This window comes from Brassica rapa, chromosome A04 (assembly GCF_000309985.2).
Source record: "Brassica rapa cultivar Chiifu-401-42 chromosome A04, CAAS_Brap_v3.01, whole genome shotgun sequence".
In the NCBI taxonomy this organism is placed as follows: Eukaryota; Viridiplantae; Streptophyta; class Magnoliopsida; order Brassicales; family Brassicaceae; genus Brassica; species Brassica rapa.
In genome coordinates, this window is record NC_024798.2 from 5,361,563 (window position 1) to 5,386,563 (window position 25,001).

Below are 25,001 nucleotides of genomic sequence, written 5' to 3' on the forward strand. Positions count from 1 at the left end.
ATCAACTAGAAGAAGTTGATCGCAGTCACAAAGGGAGTTTCATTCTGATCTCTGATAAATTGAGTTGATCTTGAAGCTGTGGTTGTGGATCTGGTTACTGTGAGATTGGTTTCATCGTTATCTGCAGGTAACAAGAAGTCGATAATCACGCATCACCGGAGATGGATCCTACACCAGGGAAGTTTGAGATCGAGAAGTTCGATGGAAAAGGTGACTTTGGACTTTGGAAGTTCAAGATGTTGGCGCAGCTGGAAATCCAAGGATTACTATCAGTATTGGAGGATGAGGTCTCTAAATTAGAGACTGATGGAGGAAAGGTAGAGGAGGGAGTCGAAGTCAAGAAAGATCCAAAGAAGGCTGAAAAGGATCTAAGAGTAAGGAGCTTGTTCAGCACATGCTTAAGTGATGTGATCTTGAGAAAGATCATGAACGAGGCAACAGCTCTTGGGATGTGGAGAGCGCTGGAAAGAGACTATCAAACCAAGTCACTCCCGAACAGAATATACCTTAAGAAGAAGTTCTCTTGCTTCAGGATGGAGGAAGACAAGCCACTGGAGGAGAATTTTGACACATTCCTGAAGCTAGTAGCTGATTTGGCAAGCATCAAAATCGACATCTCAGACGAAGACCAGGCCATACAGCTACTATCAGGGCTAACCACAGCCTATGACCCACTAGTGCATACACTACAGTATGGTACTGGAAAGGACACTCTGACAGTGAACGAAGTGATCACTGCAGCGTACTCAAAGGAGGCAGAACTAAAGCAAAAGGGCCTAAATACACGAGGCAAGCAGTCAGAGGGCCTTTACAGTGAGACAAGAGGAAGGGCATCAACCAGGAATGACTCTGGAAGCAACAAGAACGGAAACTACAAGTCTAAGAACAGGTTCCGCTCAAAATCGAGGGGAAAGCAGACGATGAAGCAAGATAAGACGTGTTGGGTCTGTGGAAGTGATGAGCACTGGAAGAGAGACTGTCCTGAAAGGAAAAGGTCATCACAGTTCCCAAAGCCAGGAGGCTCAGCAAACGTGGCCAAAGAACTTCCTGGGCCAATAGCGCTGACAGCAAGCCTGGTTGTCTCAGACAGTGAATGGATCTTGGACTCCGGATGCACCTTTCACATCACGCCACACAAAGAATTCCTATCTGAGTTTGTGGAGTTTGAAGGGAACAAGGTCCTAATGGGAAACAACTCTGCTTGCACAGTGCAAGGAATGGGAAAAAATAACTATAGACAACCATGATGGGTCTATAGTTATATTGAGTGGAGTGCGGTACGTTCCAGAAATAAGAAGAAACCTAATCTCCTATGGCCAACTAGAACAGGCAGGGTGTAGTTACAGTGGAAAGGACTACATGGTCAAGTTCTACAAAGCAGGGAGAGAAGTCTTATCAGGAAGATACATCAACGGTCTTTACTACCTCGAGGGCACGGTAAGGAGACCGGAAGCAAACGCAACTACAGGAACAGTAGATCTCACAAAGAGGTGGCACACGAGACTTGCGCACATGAGTCTGCGTTCAATGGAGACGTTAGCGAGAAAGGGACTTCTTAAGAAAGAAGAAGTTGGGAAGCTAGAGTTTTGCGAAGGGTGTGCAATGGGAAAAGCCCACAAACAGAAGTTTCCTAAGGCGAAGCACACAACAAAGGGAGTCCTAGACTACATCCACACGGACCTCTGGGGATCACCAAACACTGTGATGAGCTTATCAGGGGCTCAATACTTTCTTACTCTCACAGATGATTATTCTAAGAAGGTTTGGATATATTTTCTGAAAACTAAATCTGAGGTGTTTAACTATTTTGCAGAATGGAAAGCACTTGTCGAGAACCAGACTGGCAGGAGAGTGAAGAGCCTTAGGACTGACAATGGGTTAGAATTCTGTAATCAGAAGATGGATCAACTGTGCAGAGAATCTGGGATCAGAAGACACAAGACTTGCCCCTACACACCGCAGCAAAATGGAATTTCAGAAAGAATGAATAGAACCATAATGGACAAGGTTTGAGCTATGCTGAGTGAGACGGGTCTCGACAGCAGCTATTGGGCAGAGGCAGCTTCAACTGCAGTTTACATCATCAACAGGTCGCCAAATGCGTCAATCAGATTTGATATCCCTGAAGAAAGATGGTCAGGCCATGAACCAGAGTATGGTCACTTAAGGAGCTTCGGGTGCATAGCCTATGTTCACCAAGTAAAGGAGAAAACAAGCCCCAGAGCGGCTAAGGGGATTTTCTTGGGATACGCAGAAGGGACTCGAGGCTATAGAGTATGGCTGATCGAAGAACAAAAGGTGGTCGTGAGCAAAGATGTAGTGTTCAACGAGGAAAAGCTGTTTAAAGACATAGAGAAGGAGCAGCTAGGTACTGAGAAAGACCAAACTCAGCAGTCAAGTCAAAAGAGAGTAACATTTAGAAGTGTTCTAGAAGACGTATGTGAAGGAGAGAGCTCACGCTCGGGTGGAGATCCTAAGGAAGTTGGCTCACAAGGTCAGGGAAGTCAAGAAGAAAGCACTACAGAAGATGAAACAGAGAAAGAGCCTGAGGAAGATACTGAGGGAAATTCAGAGAGCCTAGAAGACTATGTCTTAGCAAGAGACAGGAAGAGGAGGGTGATCAAACCACCGTCAAAGTTTGAGGATGCTGATTTTCTGGCGTATGCGTTAGCAAGTGCTGAAGATATAGACATATGTGAACCTAAGAGCTATCAGGAGGCAATGAAAAGTAAGGATCAAGAACAGTGGAATGGTGCAGCTGATGAGGAAATGGAATCATTAAAGAAGAATCAGACATGGGATTGGGTGGAGAGACCAAAAGGACATAAAGTAATAGGTTGTAAATGGCTCTTTAAACTCAAGCCTGGAATCCCTGGAGAGAATCAACCACCAAGGTACAAAGGAAGGTTGGTTGCAAAGGGTTACGCCCAAGTTGAAGGAATCGATTATAACGAGGTCTTCGCGCCAGTAGTAAAACATGTCTCTATACGACTCCTACTATCAGCAGTGGCTCATTTCGACCTAGAGTTAGAGCAGATGGACGTTAAGACGGCATTCCTTCACGGAGTATTGAAAGAAAGAGTCTACATGGAACAGCCGGAGGGATATGTAGAAAAAGGAAAGGAGAAGATGGTGTGTTTGCTTAGAAAATCTCTCTACGGACTGAAACAGTCACCGAGAGAGTGGAACCATCGATTTCACACGTTCATGATGGAACAGAAGTATGAAAGGAGTGAATATGACCCGTGTGTTTACATGAAAGGGTCGAGTGTAAGCGATATTGTCTACCTACTGCTCTACGTAGATGATATGCTTATAGCTTCTAAGCAGCCTAGAACGGTACAGAGGCTAAAGGAGCAGCTAAGTCAGGAATTTGAGATGAAAGACTTAGGCCCAGCAAGGAGGATACTGGGTATGGACATCTACAGAGACAGAATCAGAGGGGTGCTGAAGTTATCTCAGGGTGACTACCTAACAAAAGTCCTGAAAACTTTTGGGATGTCAGATTGCAGAGCAGTCAGCACGCCACTAGGGTCACAGTTCAAACTACAGAGCCTAACTAAGCCAGAAGAACAACAGCAAGCACGAGAGATGGAAAACATACCGTATACCAGTGCTGTGGGGAGCCTGATGTACGCAATGGTTGGCTCCAGACCAGACCTAGCATATGCCGTGGGAGTAGTGTGTCGGTTCATGAGCAAACCTGGAGTAAGTCATTGGTTAGCGGTGAAGTGGATAATGAAGTATGTAAGAGGAGCGTTAAAGTTGAACTTAACTTTTACCAAGAATGAAGACTTCATGATCAGAGGCTACTGCGATTCAGATTATGCCTCAGACTTAGACCGGAGCAGATCGATCACGGGTTACGTCTTCACGGTAGGAGGGAACACAGTCAGCTGGAGATCGTCTCTGCAAAAGGTGGTAGCGTTGTCAACAACTGAAGCAGAATACATGGCTTTGTCAGATTCAGTAAGAGAAGGTCTATGGCTAAAGGGAATCTGCGAAGAAATGAAACTAAACAAGGGTGAGGTGGAGGTTCATTGCGATTCACAGAGTGCAATCTACCTAGCCAAGAACTTTGTATACAGAGAGAAGACGAAGCATATCAAGACTAAGTATAACTTCATCAGAGAAGTTATTGCAGACGGAGATGTTAAGGTGGTCAAGGTTCATACTTCAGTAAACCCAGCGGATATGCTGACTAAGACTTTACCTGGAGAAAAGTTTGAGGGATGCTTAGCTAAGCTAGGCGTCGTTGAAGAAGCTTGAAGAAGCTTAGGCACAATCGTCTTTGGAACTGAGAAGACGGTAGAGCTAAGGTAACATCTCGGAAGACAGAGAGATGAGGTTCAGTCGAGATCAGACTGATGACGAGAGCTCAAAGTGAGGACAAAAGAGCTCGGTAAAAGGCCAGGATCGGAAAAGCTCCGACTAAGAGTTGGTCGGAAGCGCACAGAGGGAGAACATCAGTTCAGTTAGTTTACCAAGGTGGAGATTGTGAGATTGGTAAGCAACTGGGCCTAACATTCAGAGATGGGCCTCGGAGTGATGTTGGTGAAGCCCATGAGCCAAGACCGCGGGAGTACTTAAGGAAGTGAAGCAGAGGAGTATATCTTATCCTAACGGCTTCGTCTTCTTCCGTTAGTCTAAGATCACCATTGTTGTATCTTGAGCTATCCTGTAACCTCCCAAAAGAAAAAGCTTAGTGGATTCCAGGCACCGATCCTGAAGGAGACGTACCTCGTCGAATTGACAGGGAACTCTAAAACTTCGCGTGTGTCGTCCTTCATCTTTCTTTCTTCTTCTTCGTATCTTCTTGCGAGTCTGTGGAGTCGCGATCTACAAACAAACGAGAGACGTGAGTGAGTGAGTTAGATAGAACACCAAAGAGTGAGCGAAGAGAGAGTAGTCATATCAGATTCTTTCACAGTACCGACCACTGTTGTTTTTTTTTGTTAAATTTTGGTGAATTACATATAAAAAGGTTGCAAGAGTTATTGTTACAAAACTGTAAATAAAGCCAATTATAAGAATCAGACTGAATCCATGATGAGGAGTAGAATTTGTCATGAAGAGATGATTAAAAGATCCCAATTAGTGGAGTCTTAATTGATTTTCTGGAGGCCCATTAAGCTGAATATAGTTCAATGAAGGCCCAAATAGAGGATTGAGTAATGGAGATGGCAAGAGAAACGATTCGATTATGACTCGAGAATCAGTTTGTTGAAAACCAAATTTGCATGGCTCTGTTGGAGAAACCTATGTTTGTCTCTGAAGGATGAGATTCTGTTCTTAACTAATTGATCAATCTCAGCAAGGATCGAAGCTGAGCTCCTGAATGTGCTGCGGTGGAGACGGTGATTGAGTTCTCTCCAAATAAAATAGATCGGCGACTGCAACGCCAGTAAACAGAGAAACTTCTTGTGCTTGTCTATTGACAAAAAAAAGCAAGGTTTGTAGAGAATCTGTCCAAAACGATGATGGCAGAGATAAGCGAAGCTTCAAGGCGAGAGTATTCCAAATGGTTGAGGAGTATTGACAACTGCTTGAAGGAGTACCGACCACTGTTATCTGAGAGAATCTCAGATCCGGCGACGGGGAAGATCAAACGAAGGAAAAGATGGATTTGATGTATTTCAGTATGTTGAGACTTCCTTTAGCGGATTTGAAGAACTCGTTAACCCTATTCAATGAACCTCAACTTTGTAAAAGACGATGACATGAACTCAACACAGAGCCTCTGAAACTCCTCGCCGCCGTGTATTCCATAATCCGCCCTGTAGATTCGATCTCAGACACGGCCAAGAAACATGCAACAAAGGTATATCAAATCTCTAGCTCTCCTAGAATATATAATTGTTTCTATTATAAAGAATATTACGGTTTGCCTTTAGATCTATTTTCTATAGTTGATACCGATTGTTGTTTTGATCTTCGATGGCGATATGTCTGTAAGGAGAATTATGATGAACAGGGTGAAGCAGTGAACCTTGACTACGTCTCCATCACTTATTTATAGTCTCAAAAATTAGGGAGTTGAAGAGCTGCGGAGAAGGAGCAAGTGAAAACAATTAATGAGAGGTTTGAATGAGGATTACGAGCGTTACAGAGGCGTTACAACATATGCGATGCAAAAGACGGGATTGAAGAAGACGAAGTCATTCAAAGAGACATGGGCTGTAAATAGACTATGTTTATGTTATAGAAGGTCAGCAATACTAGACTCAACTTGTTATGGTCTTTTTGGGCCCATTCGTTGGAACTATTTTTCATCAACGAAAATTTAGAACTTTATAGAGAAGCTGACATGTCAAAATTTGCCCCATGCTCTGATGCTGATGTGGAGGCATAAGGTTAGAGCACAAGCCGACTTTATATATATATATATATATATATATAAGATATCTCTTTCATGTGATTCCATAATTAGTATCAACTAAATAACAAACAAATTTGAAAATTACATACCTATCAAAGAATTCTGCTACATTTAAAATCCTCTCCGAGTCTTCTGAAGCACATACAACACCTGAGAAAATCAGAATTAATTAGTCTTTACTTCACGCAAAACTGCCTCATACTTTACCTTGTACTAATAATAACGGTAAGGGTTTTAGGTATATCACTACTAACAATATAATTTTGGACATATCACCATTAACAATGACACTTCTCGACATATTGACAACGTTACTAGTGGTGATATACCGCCACTAACAATTTTGGTTTTAGGTAACTGAAAATGTTAATGGTTAGTGATGATATATCCAAATTATCATTGTTAGTGGCAATATGTCCTAAATTATTATTTTTAAATTTTTAGAGCTATTGAAGAACTATTGTGCATCTAACACAGTTACACTTATTGATTTTGGGTTTCGGATTTTAAGAGCTATTTCGGGTCACGGAAGAGCTCCGTAACCCAAAATCTAACATAAATTTATAATTCAAATATTCAATTTCATATTTATTTAGATATGATATCTAACAATAAGTATTTAAAATTTAAATAAAAGCTTTAAATACTCCATTATATATAAAGAAGTATATATTTCTTATGTTTTACTTTTAAATTTTAGTTATTTTGGATATATCCGAACCGATCCGATATAATCTGAATCCAAACGATATATGGTTACTTCGGATATATCTGAACTGATCGAAACCGAAGTGTTATATCCGAATCTAATCCGTATTTGTAATTTTACTTGAATGAGACCTAGGAGATGTTACAAAACAGAACCGAAATCTGAAAAACCCGACCCGAACCCGAACGGAAGGCCCATACCTAGCTACTATAGAATGAAACGAAGCGTTTGGAGCTCAAAAATCAAGACCACTGTAGTGACGAAAATAACCCTTAAAAGAGACCATTAATATAAAGATATTATATCATAATAGAACGCACCCGCGCGGATATTATTATTATTATTCTTATAAATCTATATTTGTTTTTATTTTAAGTGTTATATATAGATGTTTCAACATAATATGAATTACATATTATTGTATTTACAAAACATATTCTCCAATGTAAATGGTGATCATATAATTTCGTGTTTATAATTGGCGGATGTATTATATATTCCTCACAATCTATTTATTATATAGAAGATGACCATTAAAACCATGAATTTTCAAATTAAAACAAAAAAAAATTAACTCGTATTTGAGCCACAAAATTCTTCAACTTTTGAATATTGACCGTTTTAAATTTTATATTTTGTTAACTCGGTCATTTAAGAAACTCGAATAGTCAATTAATAAACTAGATTAAAACTAAACGACGTCGTTTTGAAAACTGGTTAAAAACTTAATAATAATAGAGTTAAAATAGCCAGTTCGACTTCATCAAAGGCATGAGATCATTACATGTCACCGGAAAAATCACTACTGATTGTCTTCATCGGAGATTACCTCTAAATTGATTTGGGGAAGATAAAATCGAATCGGAGATTAGGTTTTCGAGTGAGGAATATGAAATCGATTTCAGATTTTTCTGAAAAAATGATTTTTTAAAAGGTGTTGTATTGGGTATAACAGATGTTACTCGAGTTTAACAGTGTACTATTTAAGTTTAATAAATGGTCGAGTTAACAAAAATAAGAGTTAAAATGACTAATATTTAAAAATTGAAGAATGTTTTGGTTCAAACACGAGTTGGAGTATTTTTTGTTTTAATTTGAAAGTTCAAAGATTTAATGGATGTTTTCTCATTTATTATATTTATTTTTTATTATTTAGTAAATAATAATATGCTCTAAATTTACTGATTTTACAGGGACAAAATCTATAGTACTTAAGTGAATTTTATGTTTTTACAGATTTAAGAATTTTTTTATTAACAATAAGTAATATAGAATCTTAAATCTTTTTTTTTCTAAAAATAAATCACTGTTAGGGCCGGGCAAAAAAATTCGAATCCGAAGAACTTAACCGAATCCAATCCAAATGGTAGTACCGAACCCAAACCAGAATTGGTTAAATATAATTTAGATATTATACTTTGTTGCATTCTTATCTTTTTTTGACAACGATTTCATAGTTTAGATATTATACTTTGTTGCATTCTTATCTCTTACATCTATGATCATGAATTTTTTTCTTCTTTTCTCAGGTAAAATTTGTGCACCATCGTTCATATATGGTATCTCTCCAAAATACTTGGAGAGATTACTGGGTGTAGATGGCAACTCAGACAGATATGTTGTAGCTGCTTCTCCTGGGAATACGCTAGAATTTGGATTTTGTTCATGAAAGACATATCTGCTCTTACTCCTTCATACAATAACACATCCCGTGGTCAGGCACTTTGGCTTGTTCATTGTTACAAGAAGCTCAACAATGGTCGTACATACCATGCAGTCTTCTTATAGCGTCACCCACCAGTTTCCAAAGCATAGTCAAGGTTTTTGACGTACGAGACTGGAGGTGCAGAATCCTATGGCAGCTTTAGATTATTCTAGCCCTTTACAGTTTTGGAACCGAGGACAACTTGTAATAGCAGAAACAAAAGCAATATCTTTATGGGATGTCAATTCCCTTCACCCTGAAGCACAGCCCATCAGTTCCACTTCAGGGCCAAAAAAACATCATTTCCCCATCTTAGCCTCTTTTTTATTTTCCTCACTTTTTTTCTTACATATTGGATTATCTGTGAACATATAGGAAGCTAGAACAAGTAGATACTTTTAACATCTCTTTCATTTGACTTAAATAGTTTGTCTTCACCTGAAATGCAGAGTAAGTTCCATGGACGGTGAAGGCAACGATGAAGTTTTCTGCATTAGTGATTCAGTTAACCCATCTGGCATCGGAGCTAAAAGAAGACTGCATGGTATGTACCACCATTGTTGGGAAGAGACATAGAATTTCTGGGATGTACCAATCTGAAATCCTCATCTGCTAAGAAACAAACAACGTCTGATTCTTCTCAAGTACAGCAATTCTCCTTATGGAATCAGCGTCTTGTACAGTCTACCTGAATCAAACACTCACTGGCACCATTCTGCAATAAAACCCAACTCTGGAGAAATTCAAACTTTGTCATGACTACTTCTGGTATGGGACTTTTCATGTTTGATACTGCTGAAGAAGAGACCTTGCAACAGCCAAAATCTTTTTTTGGTATGTGGCCAATTCTCCTTATGCTGTGTTAAAGACAAAAAAATTTACAAAACTACGGCTCTTCTGAATTCTCTTGCTATTTGCTTTCTTCTTATTGGACTTGAGTTTGTACATATATGTTGTGGTGTTTTGGTTAATGCGGGAAATCAGCTATTTCAATCCCTAACAATGTTCAATTCATACCGACTTATATGTTCAATTCATACCCGACTTATATAGTCGTGCCAAACATACATGAACTTGTATGGTTGTGCCAAAACATACCCGACTTATAATTTTTTTGGCAAAATCATACACCAGTCGCCACATCAGCTGCCACATCATCCACTTTTGTTCGCGGGATGTTACGTCAGCTAATTTTGCTGACGAGGATGCCATATGTACAATTTTTTTTTTGAAAAAACTAAATAGTATTTTTATAAAAATAAATTTATAGAAAATGTAAAATTTTATAATTTTTTTACTATTTAGTAAAATTAACAAAAATTAATTAATTAATTAAATTTTAATCTTATATAAGAGAGATATTCATAAATATTTTGATCCTATCACAAACCGTCCTTATAAGAGTTATATATTTGTTGTAATTATTCAAATTAAATACTAGTGTTGGAGTCGTGTTACTCTTGATTAATCATGGTTGTGTTTACATTTTTTTTATAACATACCCATGATTAATAAAGAGTAACAAGACTGCAACACTAGTATTGAATTTGAATCATTACAACACATATCTATTATTATAAAGTAAGGTTCTCTCTCCTGTGAGAGCGCCACGTCACTAAGTCGTTCGACGATAGAGCGACACGTGTTCTGATTTATTTAAACGATGCGCATCATTTTCTTGCTGGTTACGTTCGTTTATGTGTTGTGTTTTGAGCTGTGTCTGGCCCGTTAGACAGAAGTCCTAAATAACCCTAATTTGACTCCAGAGAAAAACAAGTGTCTTCTTCCCTGTACGTGCTATGCTGACCAGATGCCGATTCCACTTCTTCTCATCGACTGAAATGATCCGTGATCAATTCCATTAGTTAACTCCCCCCCCCCCCCCCCCCCCCACTATTTCGTCTTCAATGCTTCGTTTTGATCTGAAAGGCGGTTGTTGTTGGGTATAAATATGTGTGAGTGTTTCTCCCTTTATCTCATCTTATATATCTTGCATCTCTTAAATCTCATACCAACTAATCGTGTTATGGCTGATTCTTTGTTTGTCGACATTTTTTTTTTGATTCGGCGAGCCCCTTACTTTTTGTTCAACAATTTTTTTTTTTCTTGGATCTTCTTCCTCTTTGTTGATTAAGAGATGTTTGATGGTTTATGAGGCTAACCATCTTCAAAATAATTTGGATGCAGAGAAGATACGTCGTGGTGGTGACCAGGCGAACCTTTCCTGTTTGTTTATCAAAATATTTATTTTTTTGTTTGGATCTTCCTGTTTGTAGATATAGGTTTTTGATTCTGCTTTTATCTGTCACCCAGTATTGTAAGTCATTCTGTGCTAAACATGTGTGAGTTTAGTAACATATGTGGTCTGACGGGAGATGGCGTCCTTAGTTTTATTGTACTGTTTAATTGTGGCAGGTGGAGGGATCATAAACTCCAGAAGAAATGATTGCTATACTACAAAGAGTTGTGGAAGATAGTTCACCTGTTATTTTAACTGCAAGGTTGAAGCAGAGGAAAGAAGAACCAATTTGCGTCTGAGAGAGGAACAAGATGCTGCTTACAGGGCTGCTCTTGAAGCCGATCAAGTGAGTTTGCGTTCCTGGTGTTTACAAGATCTGTTGTGATTAGTCTAATGTCCAAATTTGGGAATTTTTTTTTTGTGTTGATTAGGCACGGGAGAGCCAGAGACAGGAAGAGGAAGAGCGGTTAGAGAGGGAAGCTGCTGAGGCAGAGAGGAAACGAAAAGAAGAAGAGGAGGCTCGGAGAGAGCCGAGCGTGAAGCTGCAGAGAGAAAAACTGCTAGAGTGAGAATGAGACCAGAGAAAGCACTTGCTCTTGGAGACGAACCTGAGAAAGTACCTGATGTTGCACAAGTAAGTTCTCCTCCTTTTCTTTGCCATTCATTACTTTCTCTGTTTTGCTTTTGTTGGGTATTTATGGTACACGTGGACTGTTTATTTGCCGTGACAATGTAGGTTTTGGTAAGGTTCCCGAATGGAGAAAGAAAAGGGAGGAGGTTTGAAAGCAATACACTGTATGACTGCGTTGATTCACTTGGATTGCTTGAAACAGAAGAATATAGCTTAATCACAAACTTTCCAAGAACAGTGTACAGAAGAGACAAATAGTCAATGTCACTGAAAGATGCAGGTTTGCATCCTCAGGCAAGTGTGTTCATTGAGATACATTAAGTCTCAGATTCTTCTGTTTCTTTCTCCTTAAGCCACTTTTTCAGTTTTTTTTTTCCAGCTCTTTTAAAATAGTTAGTAGTGTAGCTTCAGTGATCTGATGATTAAGATAAACATATATATACATATATTTTCAGAAGTTGTGTCACATATTTGATATATTTCTTTCTTAAAATGATGAGGTCTCGCATTGTACTTTTTCTCTTGGTGTCATATTGAAGACATCAAGATCGGTCTTTGTTTCTAGCTGCAACAAATAATTCTTTAGCTGGTAAATTTCTATAGATCAAAAATGTGTTATATATTGTGAACTCGAAGAAAAATTTATGAAAAGTACAATTAACTAACATTTTAAAAAAGGTCAAAAATAAAAATATTGATGACAATATAAAATAATTATATATTGGTGGTAAGCTAACTAAATGATTTCTAACAATGATAATATAATAAATAGTAAAAATTGTAAGAGAAAATAGTAAGAATAATATAATACGAAAATTATTTTCTGGATAAGTCAAAACTTAATTACATCATTAATCATGATAAAATAGGTACTATTATAAGTTCAGACATTTTTTTTTTGCTGCCATCTCAACAATGGAAAAAGAAAACATGATACATCAATGTAAATTTTTAAAATTTATGATAAAAATCACATTTTTAACATTTGAATATTGAACCATATATGTGAACAATACAACAAATGCTCCATAAATAATATTTATAACTAACAATACATCATATATTTATTTATGGTTGTTAGTTATCTTTTTGGTTTAGCCTAAACTTTGGTAGTAAAAAAAATAAATTACAGAATTTATTATTTTCAAATTTTTGTTAATGTGGGTTTGAAGAAACATATCAAAACAACATGAATATATTTTTCTCAAAGATAATAATACATGAATATATAATCTAACGATTTGTAAATATTAAACAATAACAATTAATATCAATTTTTATGCTACTTGCCTATTTTTCTTAAAAAGATAAAAAATTGGATTTTCAATTTCAATTTTTTAAATTATATAATTTGAGAAGAAATGTATTTAGAATCCAGTAAATTCAAGAAAAGCAAATGTTGTGAACAAAGTAAAATATTTATATTTGGATGATTGTTTAAATATAGTAACAAATGTACAATTTAAAAAACAAAAAATAGTCAAATTTATACTTAAAATATTGAAATTTATAATAAAATAAACTAAAATTTTCATTAAAATTTAGATATGTTTATATTATTGTTTAATTTGCTTATAATAAAATAAACGTTCATTTGCATACCCGCCCGTAGGGCGGGTCCGACCCTAGTAACTCTTATAAGGACGGTTTGTGATAAGATGTATCTCTTATATAAGATTAAAAATTAATTCATTAATTAATTTTTGTTAATTTTACTAAATAATTAAAATTTATAAATTTTACATTTTCTATAAATTTACTTTTATAAAAACACTATTTATTTTTTTTCAAAAATAAATTGTACACATGACATCTTCATCAACAAAATTAGCTGAAGTAGCATCCATGCGAATAAAAGTGAATGATGTGGCAGTGGTGACTGGTGTATGATTTTGCCAAAAAAATTATAAGTCGGGTATATTTTGGCACAATCATACAAGTTCATGTATGTTTGGCACGGCTATATAAGTCGGGTATGTATTGAACATATCATATCATGTATGAAATGACCGTTTTCTTCCTGGTCAATGCCACATGTTTCTTTTTAGTCAGATGATTTGTAGGTTAAAAAGATCCGATGAAGTCAAAGATATGAACAGAATGGCCTAGTGAGAGAGCTGCATCAAAAAGAAAGTAGGTAGATCAATCATCTTGGAGTGTACAATAATAACAAAATCTGCAAATAGACATGAACAAAATCTGCAAATAGACACTCCTATCCCATACGATGTCGTCAACGATCTCAAGGGAGGCTATTAGTTTTCTACTTCTACTTTCTTCCCCCAGTGTTTTGCTCAGACTTTTTGGCAGTTTCTTTTGCGAATTTGAGTGTTCTTCATGCGTTTTAGCTACAGTTACATTTTCTTTAAGGTTCTATCCAGACATAATGAAACAAAAGTTGCAATCTCTATTTAATTGTTTCCAAAAAAAAAAAAAAAAAAAAAAAAAAAAAAAAAAAGTTCAAAAAAAAAAAAAAAAATGACGCTGGTTTTATGAATAGACAGACAATAGTTCTGTTAAGTATATGTCATCCAACCTAACTTGTCTGTAAGAACAAAACAGGCAATCAGATAACTACATGACAACTTGTGGACCAACACAAGAAATATGAGAGATGCACTTTCTTCAGGCACAGACAAAAAAGTATTCCTGATTTAGGTGTTTGTTTATTTTTTTTGATATCCCATAAGTGAATCTCCACCTAACCCTTAAATATATTTGTTTTTGTTTAAATGAAGGCAACTAAAACATGATTAATTTCTTGTAATCAAATCTGGATCTCCTCCTAGTCTTCTTGTTCCTCAGCTCTTCCTAGCTATCTTCTTCTACTTCTTTTTGACATAAAAGAATCAGGACAATAATCTTCGGGCCATGTCTGATTATGCCAAAGACGCATGGCGGAAGTATCTGATTCAGCTCCAAGCTCACCCTTTACGAACCAAGGTCCCCTCACTTTAAAAAAAAATCAAAGATTAAGTTTTGTTTTTTTTGCTTTTTAACTCCTTGTTTGTTTGGTTTTTGTGGGCAGGCGATCACAGCTGGGGTTTTGGCAGGTTGCAGTGATGCCATAGCTCAGAAGATCGCTGGAGTTAAAAAGATTCAGTTCCGTAGATTGTTTCTTCTTATGGTTCGTTCCTACTCTCTTCTCCTCCTATGATTTCAACTCCTTTTTCTTGTTTCTGAAAGTGATGATCATCATCTGGTGTAGTTGTATGGGTTATGTTATGGTGGGCCATTTGCTCACTACTTCCACAAATTGATGGATGCTCTTTTCAAAGGCAAGAAGGACAACACAACTGTAGCCAAAAAGGTTTTTCCTTTCGCTTTCAAACGTTTTCTTCTCCTTCAGTACCAAACAAGCCTCCTCTTCTTCAATGTATTTCTTTTCATTAATAAATGGTGCGGTAAATATACCTTCCTTTGGATGAATCTGATCATATGGGTAACAAATTTATGTAAATGTTATTCTTGAATGCGCCTTCCTTAGTTGATGTTGAGATTTATGTGGATGTTCTGAAACCTTTTTTGCTGCATTATGAAGTTGAATGTGCTTGGAACTCTGAATTAGAGCTAGAAAGTCACCTCTTTTAGTTAAAAACTTACTTGTATTCTAAGAGTACCGCTTGCATCTCATGAACTTTATCATTTCTTAAGAAACAATTGTTGGAGCAGGTTTTGCTGGAACAACTTACATCCTCTCCTTGGAACAACTTTCTTTTCATGTCTTACTATGGTTTAGTAGTTGAAGGTACAGTTACAATTCAATCCCTTTTTGTTTCTCTCTTTAGTGGGAGTAAAATCCTTGCAATGTCTTTTTTTACAGGGAGGCCATGGAAGCTAGTGAAGCATAAAGTTGGGAAAGACTTCTCTACCATACAGTTAACAGCCTGGAAGGTAAAAGAAAACATAGTAACTTTTATATTTCTGTTACAAAACCTGAATACATATTCATTAATGTTGCATTTTGACATTGCTGTTCAATTTGGTAGTTCTGATTTTTTTAAAACTTTTTGTATGTAACACAAAGTTCTGGCCTATTGTGGGATGGATTAATTATCAGTATGTCCCTCTGCAATTCCGCGTCTTGTTCGGCAGCTTCATCGCCTCCTGCTGGTAAACAAATCTCTAATCTTTCTTTCACGTTTTGCTATTAACTTTCATGCCAAACTGATTTTCCTATAACATCCTAATCTCTTGGATATATACATTTAGGAGCATTTTCTTGAACCTGAAAGCGCGATCTGCAGTGATCAAGAACGCATAGAAACCTTAATCTGGAAGAACACAAGCATGTATGTTATGTATATTCAAATGCAATTCCTCTTTTTTCCTTCCAAAAACAATTCTCTAGCCCACAAAGTATACAACAAGAGAAGAAGCCACTCGTTGATTGCTTAAAGTAAAGACTCTGTTTTCTTTTATTAAATGTCAAGAGAAAAGAATAACTAAATATGATGTTAACAACTAGTAATAGTAAGAAAAGAGGATACGGCAGAGGAGACATGAATTAGGAACCTTGACCTCGCTAGCCAACTGGTTGAGCATCTCACTTCTCTTTTCCAACTTTTCAAGCTCTGCCGGTTCAATGGGTTTTGTGGAGATAGTTGCTTTCTTCAAGCGTCTTGCATTCTTTAGGATACAAAACGGCCACTTTTCTCTCGTCTTCCGCTGCCACTCGTATGTTGTCCACGCAAATGTCTCAAGTTCAACAAACAATTGGTACACGTATTGGTTGACTCCACTCCCACCCCACCCCAACAATGTCAATTTCTTCTTACTGTTGCTGCTATCAAAGCTTGAAAAGTTTACTAGATGGATGTTCACAATGCTTCTTTCATGGTGATCTCACCGAAGAGTTTTATATGACGTTCCCCTTATTTTAATCGCCGAATCCAACTAAGGTGTGCCTCCTTTAGAAGTCCTTGTATTGACTCAAACATGCACCTCGTTGTTGGTTCGCTAAACACTCTACATCTCTTTGCCAATTATAAGGTTTCGACAAACTAAAGAAGTCTGCTCTTTATTCTCGTACAAGAAAGACAACACAATATTACACATTCTCATCTACGTTAACAATTTCATTATTGCCGAATAACCTTCATGTCATTGATCAATTCAAGGCTCATCTCAACGATTGCTTTTACATGAAAGACCTTGGAAATTGAGGTATTTCCAGGGGAACAAAGTATGTCGTGGTTCCTATGGTTTGCCTCTTTTAGCATAAATACGCTCTTGACATTGTTGTAGAAGCTGGTTAGGCTCTAAATCATTGGCAGTACCAATCAAACTCAGCCATAAGCTCTCATCTGTAACGAGCCATGTGTTTGATGACCGGAGCAATTTCACGATATGGTTGGACGATTCATCTAGGCTCTGTTCATTTCTCCATCCAGATAAGCCATCTGAACGAAGATGAGAGTACAATTCGTTTAGGCGTTAAAAGTACAAGTTATTTAGATGGCTCATCTGAATGAAATTTAAAAATTCAGGTTTAATCTTAAAAATCAGATGGCTGATCCAAATTGGATGATCGGGATGGAGATGAGTTTGTCAAAATAGTATAATGTCTATTATATCCTCATGTAATTAACAAATTACAAACTCAAACCTAATATATTTTTTAGGGAAATATTCTAAGATAACACTAAAAAAGTTTTTAACACAAATATAAACTCTAAGAATCAAAAAGACCAAAATGTTTTATTAAAGAGGTAAATATACACTTATACCCCTAGGGTTAACTAATTCAAACCTTAGGGTTTAGAGTTAACGGGTGGAGATTTGAGTCTGAAATTTAAAATTTTATAAAATAGAAAATAAATAATAAAATTTTGAAAATAAAAATTTCAAAAATAGTTTCAAAAAGTTTTTTTGAATTACAAAAAGAAAATTAAAAAAAAAATAAAAAAAAATTTCGAAAAAACAATTTATAAAAAAATTCGAATTTGAAAATATATAATCTAAAACTATAAATTTTTTTTTGTATATATATATCTAGGGTATTAGTGTCTTTTTACCTATTAAATGAAATATTTTGGTCATATTCCTCCTTGTGGTGTATTTTTGTGACCAAAACTTGAAAATGATCTATTTATGAGAATTACCCATCATTTTATCACTCATGAAAAATGACAAAACCACAAAAAAAACTTTTCCCACCAAAATTACAAAACAAATTTTTCCGCCAAAATCACAAAACACAAATTTCCGCCAAAACCATAAAAATACGTTTTTCCGTCAAAACGTGTTTTCCCTCCAAAACTGTAAAAACGTGGTTTCTCGCCAAAACCGCAAAAACGCATTTTCCTGCCAAAACCACAAAAACGTGTTTTCCCACCAAAACCATACAAGCGCGTTTTCCCGCCAAAATCGTAAATCGCGTTTTCCCGCCAAAATCATAAAAGCACGTTTTTTACTAAAAGCGTAAAAACTGTTTCCTGCCAAAACCGCAAAAATGCATTTTCTGCCAAACTCATAAAAATGCGTTTTTTCTGCCAAAACCGTGAAATCGTGTTTTTCCGCCAAAACCGAAAAAACAAGTTTCCCGCCAAAACCGAAAAACAAGTTTCCCGCCACAATCACAAAAACGTGTTTTCTCGTCAAAACCGCAAAAGCTCATTTTCCCACCAAAACCGTAAAAACGATTTTATAACAAACCCGCAAAAATACGTTTTCCCGCCAAAACCGTAAAATTATTTTTTCCCGGCAAAACCACCAAAACATGTTTTTCCACCAAAATCGCAAAACGTGGTTTCCCATCAAAACTGCAAAACACGGTATCTCGCCAAAACAGTAAAAACGTGTTTTCCCGCCAAAACCGTAAAAATGCGGTTTCTTGCTAAAATCTTACCATTGCTTTCATCTTTTAAAATTTTGTTTTAAAAACTTTAAGTACATGATGCTCTTACCATTGCTTTCATCTTTTAAATTTTTAGTTTTATAAAATTTGTTGCACTTTGAGTTTCTACTTTGACTTGTTTGGAAGTTTATTCAAATTTGAGTTTCTATTTTGAGTTTTATGAAAAGTTATAGTAATAGTTAAATTTTAACACAAATTTAAATAAAAATAAATAAATTTATATGAAATAAAAATTTATAAATGTGAAATGCTAATTTTAAAATAATTTCAGTGTAAATATATTTTATACTAAATAATAAAAGTTATTATAGTTAAAATCAATATCAAACATATGATTAAATCAAAACAAGAGTATATTTGTAATTTGTTCATTAAACTCATCTGGATGAAAATATAAATAAAGAAACAAACATAAAATACATCAGGATGAATCATCTAGATGGCTTATCTAGATGGAAAAACGAACATCTCTTAAAATCTGGTAATTTGGATGGATCACATAGATGGAGCAACTGGATGAAGATGATAGATGGAGAAACGAACATCCCCCTATTTGACCATCACACAACTGCACTTGAGCTATGCTGTCTACATTCTATCTCAGTTCATGAAAACTCCTTTGGTTGCACATTGGGAAGCAGCCTTACGTCTGGTATAATATCTCAAGGGCACTCTTCAAGATGTTTTGTTCCTTCTCATCCAGGTTCTTTTGCATTGTGATAGTCAAGCTATCATTATAGTAAAACTATCATTCACATAGCTGTGAATTCCATATTGCACGGACAAACCAAACACATAGAACCGACTATCATCATGTTCGTGTTGTTGTTCAAGATGAGATTGTGGTCATAGAACACATAACCACAAAACACCAAGTTGCTGATTTATTTAATAAAGTTTTCACAAAACTATTATTTGAAATACTTTTGTCCAAGTTAGGTGTTTGAAACTGCATACCACTTACTTAAGTAGGGATATTGGGATTAAGATCTTAATGTACTTTCAATGAGATGTATGTTTTAGAATTTTGTATATATTAAGAAAACATATAAAATTTGACTATCAATAGTATTTTAATAAATACAACTATGTTTTTTTTTTTAAGTTTACAATTTACTATTAATTAATACATTGAAAATGTAAAAAAATATTTTTTTGAAATATTTTTTTTTCTATGGAGGGACTATGTTATTTATAATATCTTCGAGATACAATTTAGATATTATATTTCTCGTATTAGAAAATACTGCAATATATATATATATATATATGTATATATATTATGTTGTACATTGAACATTATACGCAAAAAATACACTTGAGAGAAAAGCAGCCAATAAAGTTTCAATTAGTTTAGGAGTAAAACAAGTTTTGGCTGAGAATTAACCACAAACACAATTATTAAAATGATGAGTCGACATGTATTGTTTACTTATTGACATCATTTGTTTTCAATCCATACCAAAAGTTCATATTGTAAGAATTTGGATCAGATACGGAATATTCGTATTTCTTAACATGACTACATGAGAAAGCAAGCACACACCCACACAGAGAATTCGTTGGTGCGTTTCCATCCCATATATGGTGCCAGGCTGCCAGCATATCCAGATGAAGATGAAAATCTTTCAAGTGCTGTGATAGTCTTTGTGCCAGATGTGGTCTTAGGTGTCGGAATTTCCAAGTCACCCCTCCTACAGCTTTAGTACTTGTAATAATTAACCTCATATGTTTATTAATTTGACCTCGTATTATTCATTTTCTTTTTAAATGGGATAGTCCTAAGCCCACATATAACGACAACAAATACGTGTTGTCGAGTAAAAACCTTAATTTATCATTAAGATTTGTTTTTAGAAAAAAAAAATAAAAGAAAAAAATGAAACAAAAGAGGCTTTGATTTGAATTGTCGCTTTGTCAGCTTTCACTGAAAACCTTCTTATAACACAATAATGGTTAATGATTATGTATCACCAATTTCGTAATTACTCTTCAAAATGGGGTAAATTCAAAACCTAAAAATTAAATATTGTGACGTTAATATCAAAAGTGCCAAAAATGTGGGGACTAGTTTACAAGTTTTTATATAATAAAAAGGAAAATTGAAAAGAAAAAAAAACAGTTGAGCTTAGGCAAAAAAGCCGTTTCTATTGCTTCTTTATTTCTCTTTCTCTGTGTGTGTCCCCCTTCCTTCTCACTGCGTCTCGATCTTCGTCTTTCTTTTGGGGTTTTTATTGCTATAATTCTTCTTCTATATGCATCGTGTTCGTTTTCTCAATCGATTTGACAAATCGTGAGAAAGATAGAAGGTGTTGATTTTTTTGTTTGATTTTTTAAATGGAGCAGCTTGTTAACTTCATCATTCGACCCCCAAGGTGAAGAAGCTCTTTATTTTTGTAGAACTTACTTATTTTGGAAGTTCGAATTTTAGTTTCCTCTTTTACTATTTTTACAATTGGCTTCTTTTTGCATCAAGTTTAGAGTTTCAGATTTGAACTTATTTTAGTAACTTTATGTTTTATGATTATAATCTCCTTTAGACCAGACTAGTTCAATTGGACAAGGTTAAATCACCAAGAAAACCCTTTTCATCATCCAGTTCCATTACAAGATTTGTTCTTTTGTTTTGTTTTTGATGCAGAGCTGAATACAAACCGGAACATGATCTTTTGGAACAGGAGTTCTTGCTCAAAGGGAGATGGTACCAGCGGAAAGATTTAGAGGTATATGTAAAATCCCTTTGAGGCTCTAGTTTTTTTCTGCCTTTAGCTTTATCTTTATTCACCTAAGGTTGATAGGGGGATCTTTGTATCTGACAGGTGAAAAACATCAGGGGAGATGTCCTTAAGTGTAGTCATTACATGCCACTTGAGCGTCCCGAAGATAGGCCTCTACCTTGTGTAATATACTGCCATGGCAACAGGTAATCTTTAATCTTATTAGAATTTCAATCTGATCTCAACTGGTGAGATAAGATTTTAAGAACTAATCCTGCAATATCTGTAATGATATTTGGACTTCAGTTGTTATAATTGATTGTTTATTGTCCAAAGATTCGACCCCTGCTCCTTGGTTGTTGTTGATGTTTTCTTTAATGACCCTTTGATTATTCTCAGTGGATGTAGAGCTGATGCCAGTGAAGCTGCCATCGTATTACTTCCTTCAAACATCACCATTTTCACGCTGGACTTCTCGGGATCTGGTCTCTCTGGCGGGGACTATGTCACATTGGGGTGGAATGAAGTATGTGCTCCGCTGATCTTTTCTTATCCAATTAAAAACCAATACACAGATGCTACTTGATTTGGTCTGTAGAGCAACCTTACTGTTACCTAGTTCATCTTAAGAGTGACACGTGGGAAGATCACATGGGATTGTAGGTGTCCTTGATTAGGTTGTCGATAGTTAAATTTTGACAAACGTGATATGGATGCTTGCAGAAAGATGATCTGAAAGCGGTGGTTGAGTATTTGCGCACAGATGGAAATGTGTCTCTGATTGGCTTATGGGGTCGTTCAATGGGTGCTGTCACAAGGTTCCTTTTAAGTCTTTCATTTCTTGATTCACTTTTGTCATTTCAAGTCTTGCATGAAAGTTTCAAGTAACTGTTTGGAACTGCTTACACTTATTTTCTAGCTTGATGTATGGAGCTGAGGATCCCTCTATCGCAGCGATGGTTCTAGACAGTCCATTCTCTGATTTGGTCGATTTGATGATGGAACTTGTAGATACATATAAGTTCCCATTACCCAAGTTTACTGTAAGTTAAAAGTAAACTTGTAGCTTCTGTTTCTTGTGAGTTTTGTTTCCACATTATTTAATCTAAGCTGTTTTTTTTTGTATTCAGATAAAATTTGCAATACAATATATGAGGAGAGCTGTTCAGAAGAAAGCCAAGTTTGACATAACGGATCTCAACACCATTAAGGTAGCGAAGTCATGTTTTGTTCCAGTTTTATTTGGACATGCCATAGACGATGACTTTATTGGCCCTCATCACTCAGAGCGTATATATGAAGCATACATAGTAAGTTATTCCATATTATCCTTTACTTCCTCTGAGCCTCTCAGAAGTTCTCAATAAACCCTTGACCATGTAGCCCTTTTGATTATGGCAGGGAGACAAAAACATCATCAAATTCGAGGGAGACCACAATTCACCGCGGCCACAATTCTACTTTGATTCGATAAACATTTTTTTCCATAACGTTCTTCAACCTCCAGAGGTGGTTGGGACCAGATTGTTTGACCCCGTGGATGATTATTTTGTCAAGGTAATGAAACTTGCAGACTGTTTAGTTTCTTTTGGAGTGTTTTTGTCTCTAATTTAGTGTGAGAAAGGTCAATGATGTTAACTGTTCTATGTTCAGGGCAGTTGTTGGAGTACCATGCAAGAACTAAGTTCTCAACCATCCTCCGCACAGAAAAGTAAGTCATCTGGGTCCAGGTTTTATATAACCATGTGGCAACATCTTTACTCATTGGTTTCAGGTTTAGCTGCAGGCAGTAGTACGTCCGGTGCAATCAATGACGTCCGAATGAAAAGACCTATGAGTCGCACAGAGGTTGGTACTTCGCTAATTTCCTAGAAACATGGAAACTTCAGTGCTTATAGCGTCAAAAGGAAATCACATCTGATTATTTACAAATTTGGAGTCATAGAAACCATGTAACTGTTTTTGCATAGCGACCAAACTAATAGAGTTTGCTTCGCTTGCTTGCCTCTCCGTGGTATAATTATAAGACTCTCCATCTCCGTGCTGATGGTCCTTTATTACTACTTTCAGGTTCCTTCGAACGTCCCATCTAATCAATCATCTTCAGAAACCAAGGTATAATACGATCAGCTTCTCTTCCTTTAATTTTTCTATTAATCTGTTCATCTTCATGTTTATGGTCATTGGCCATTGACTAATCAGTTTAATTCATGTATATGATGGCTTTACGATCAACAATAGTGGACACTAGTGCTTGGGTGACCAACTTCTCTACATATAAATCATTGACTGATATGTTTTTATTTCAGGAAAAGGAGAATTACGAAGTCTCCAGTAGTTCATCTTCTGATATGATCAGCTTTGATTTGTCTAATGGGGATCCATATCCTCCTCATCTATCTGTAGCCTTAGATGATGATCAATATGTGGAGTTTCAAGTAGAGGAACTAGCAGATTTTCCATCTAATCCAGATGAAGAAGAGAGGGTGAGAATTATTACAAAAAGTTGGATTTGTTTCACCTTTGACCCCTCCTTATGACTTTGCTCGATATTCATTTCTCCTCACATATCTTAAATGGCTTCTTCAGATGCTGATGGAAGCGGTGATGAAATCGCTCAAGGACGTGGAGGTCGAAACTCATCAGAATAAAGAACCTTCCAAGACCACCGATACAGAGAACACTGTAGAAAAAGAAGGTAATGCTTCTTCTACTACAGAACCAGAATCAGCACATCCTGAGACATTTTCTGCTTTCGGTCCAACACCAAGTAACCATGATGCACCATTATCTTCTGAAGCCAATGCTACATCGGATTCTCTGCCAGGACCCGTAAATGGTAGTCAGGACACAGACGACCTCATTGACTTGTCATCACGTACAAAGGCAACAGTGACTGTGGTTGGACGTAGTAGCACATCAGGAAACGTCTTAGACGGGTTATTACGCCGGTGGGATCTCAATTTCTTCAAAAGTAGATAATATCATAAAGATGTGTTTTGGTTTGGGTAAATTAGAAAGCAAAGCTTAAGTGTTTAAAGGTTTGTCACGTCAAGTTATCTTCTGATTATGATTTTATATGATTTTTTTTCCATTTAATGTTACTTGACAAGAAAAAAATCCTCTCGTGTATAATATCCATGTGTAACACATGTACACGAACCAAAACTCCGCTGCAACAACCTATCAAGTTTCAAATTCTTGAGTTTACATCTTGTTGTTGGCTTTGACCAAAATGTCTTTTATCCTCGCGTTATGAACATGCAACGAGATAATCATCTTACATGTATTTTGATCATTACCCTATTTCTGTGAACATTTGCAAAGTAGTTGCATGTTTTCTCCTCACATTTCCAGGAAACAAAGCAACTGTTGGGTGGGGTGGGGAGGAGAACATAAGAATATGGACCATTTGATCAAACCATTCTATGATGAGCGAAGATAATGTGTTCAAGACAACTCGGGTTTGAGACAAAGTTAACATCTTAAATTTTTTGTTTCCTGTAAGCTCTTACACTCAATAACCACATTGCTTCTCCGATGATTCATTGATTGTTAAACAATGGCGTGATAAGCCAAACGTGCCAGAGAATATATCGTAGTTCTCAACCTCAGATGCTGTCTCAAAGACAAGTCTCTAATTCATTCTTTATGCCAAGGTTTTGGAAACTCTTGAGCCGACCATATTCTAAAACCAATGATACTATATGTCCCCATTTTTATACAATCTATAATACTAAAAAAAAAAATCTATTTTACACT

The 25,001-nt window shown here is 36.2% G+C and overlaps 2 protein-coding genes across 5 annotated transcripts; both read left to right on the forward strand.

Annotated features, from left to right (window-relative positions):
• Nucleotides 1-14,215: 14,215 nt before the first annotated feature.
• On the forward strand, nt 14,216-16,124 carry LOC103863542 (peroxisomal membrane protein PMP22). The gene is made up of 7 exons (XM_009141279.3): nt 14,216-14,606; nt 14,692-14,790; nt 14,872-14,973; nt 15,336-15,411; nt 15,487-15,557; nt 15,691-15,776; nt 15,876-16,124. The coding sequence occupies exons 1-7, from the start codon at nt 14,535-14,537 to the stop codon at nt 15,925-15,927; spliced, it is 558 nt and encodes a 185-aa protein (XP_009139527.1). The 5' UTR covers nt 14,216-14,534; the 3' UTR covers nt 15,928-16,124.
• Nucleotides 16,125-17,655: 1,531 nt separating this feature from the next.
• On the forward strand, nt 17,656-24,449 carry LOC103863543. Of its 4 annotated transcripts, none has more exons than XM_009141280.3 (13): nt 17,657-20,897; nt 21,164-21,245; nt 21,342-21,445; nt 21,639-21,765; nt 21,963-22,057; nt 22,159-22,282; nt 22,370-22,549; nt 22,641-22,796; nt 22,893-22,950; nt 23,014-23,087; nt 23,310-23,354; nt 23,549-23,725; nt 23,829-24,221. In XM_009141280.3, the coding sequence occupies exons 1-13, from the start codon at nt 20,860-20,862 to the stop codon at nt 24,219-24,221; spliced, it is 1,653 nt and encodes a 550-aa protein (XP_009139528.1). In that variant the 5' UTR covers nt 17,657-20,859. The 4 variants fall into 4 exon arrangements, with proteins under 4 accessions (XP_033146610.1, XP_009139528.1, XP_009139529.1 ...); XM_009141281.3 differs by having other exon boundaries at nt 23,020-23,087; XM_009141282.3 differs by having other exon boundaries at nt 17,660-20,897; nt 23,026-23,087.
• Nucleotides 24,450-25,001: the final 552 nt, after the last annotated feature.

Excerpts from the sequence above, each read along its gene's own strand:
- LOC103863542 (XM_009141279.3), top strand. The coding sequence starts at position 14,535 with ATGTCTGATTATGCCAAAGACGCATGGCGGAAGTATCTGATTCAGCTC. Across the intron at positions 14,974-15,335 it reads ACACAACTGTAGCCAAAAAG|GTTTTGCTGGAACAACTTAC; the intron begins GTTTTTCCTTTC and ends TTGTTGGAGCAG. Across the intron at positions 15,412-15,486 it reads CTATGGTTTAGTAGTTGAAG|GGAGGCCATGGAAGCTAGTG; the intron begins GTACAGTTACAA and ends CTTTTTTTACAG.
- LOC103863543 (XM_033290719.1), top strand. The coding sequence starts at position 20,860 with ATGGAGCAGCTTGTTAACTTCATCATTCGACCCCCAAG. Across the intron at positions 21,246-21,341 it reads ACCAGCGGAAAGATTTAGAG|GTGAAAAACATCAGGGGAGA; the intron begins GTATATGTAAAA and ends TGTATCTGACAG. Across the intron at positions 21,766-21,962 it reads TCACATTGGGGTGGAATGAA|AAAGATGATCTGAAAGCGGT; the intron begins GTATGTGCTCCG and ends GGATGCTTGCAG.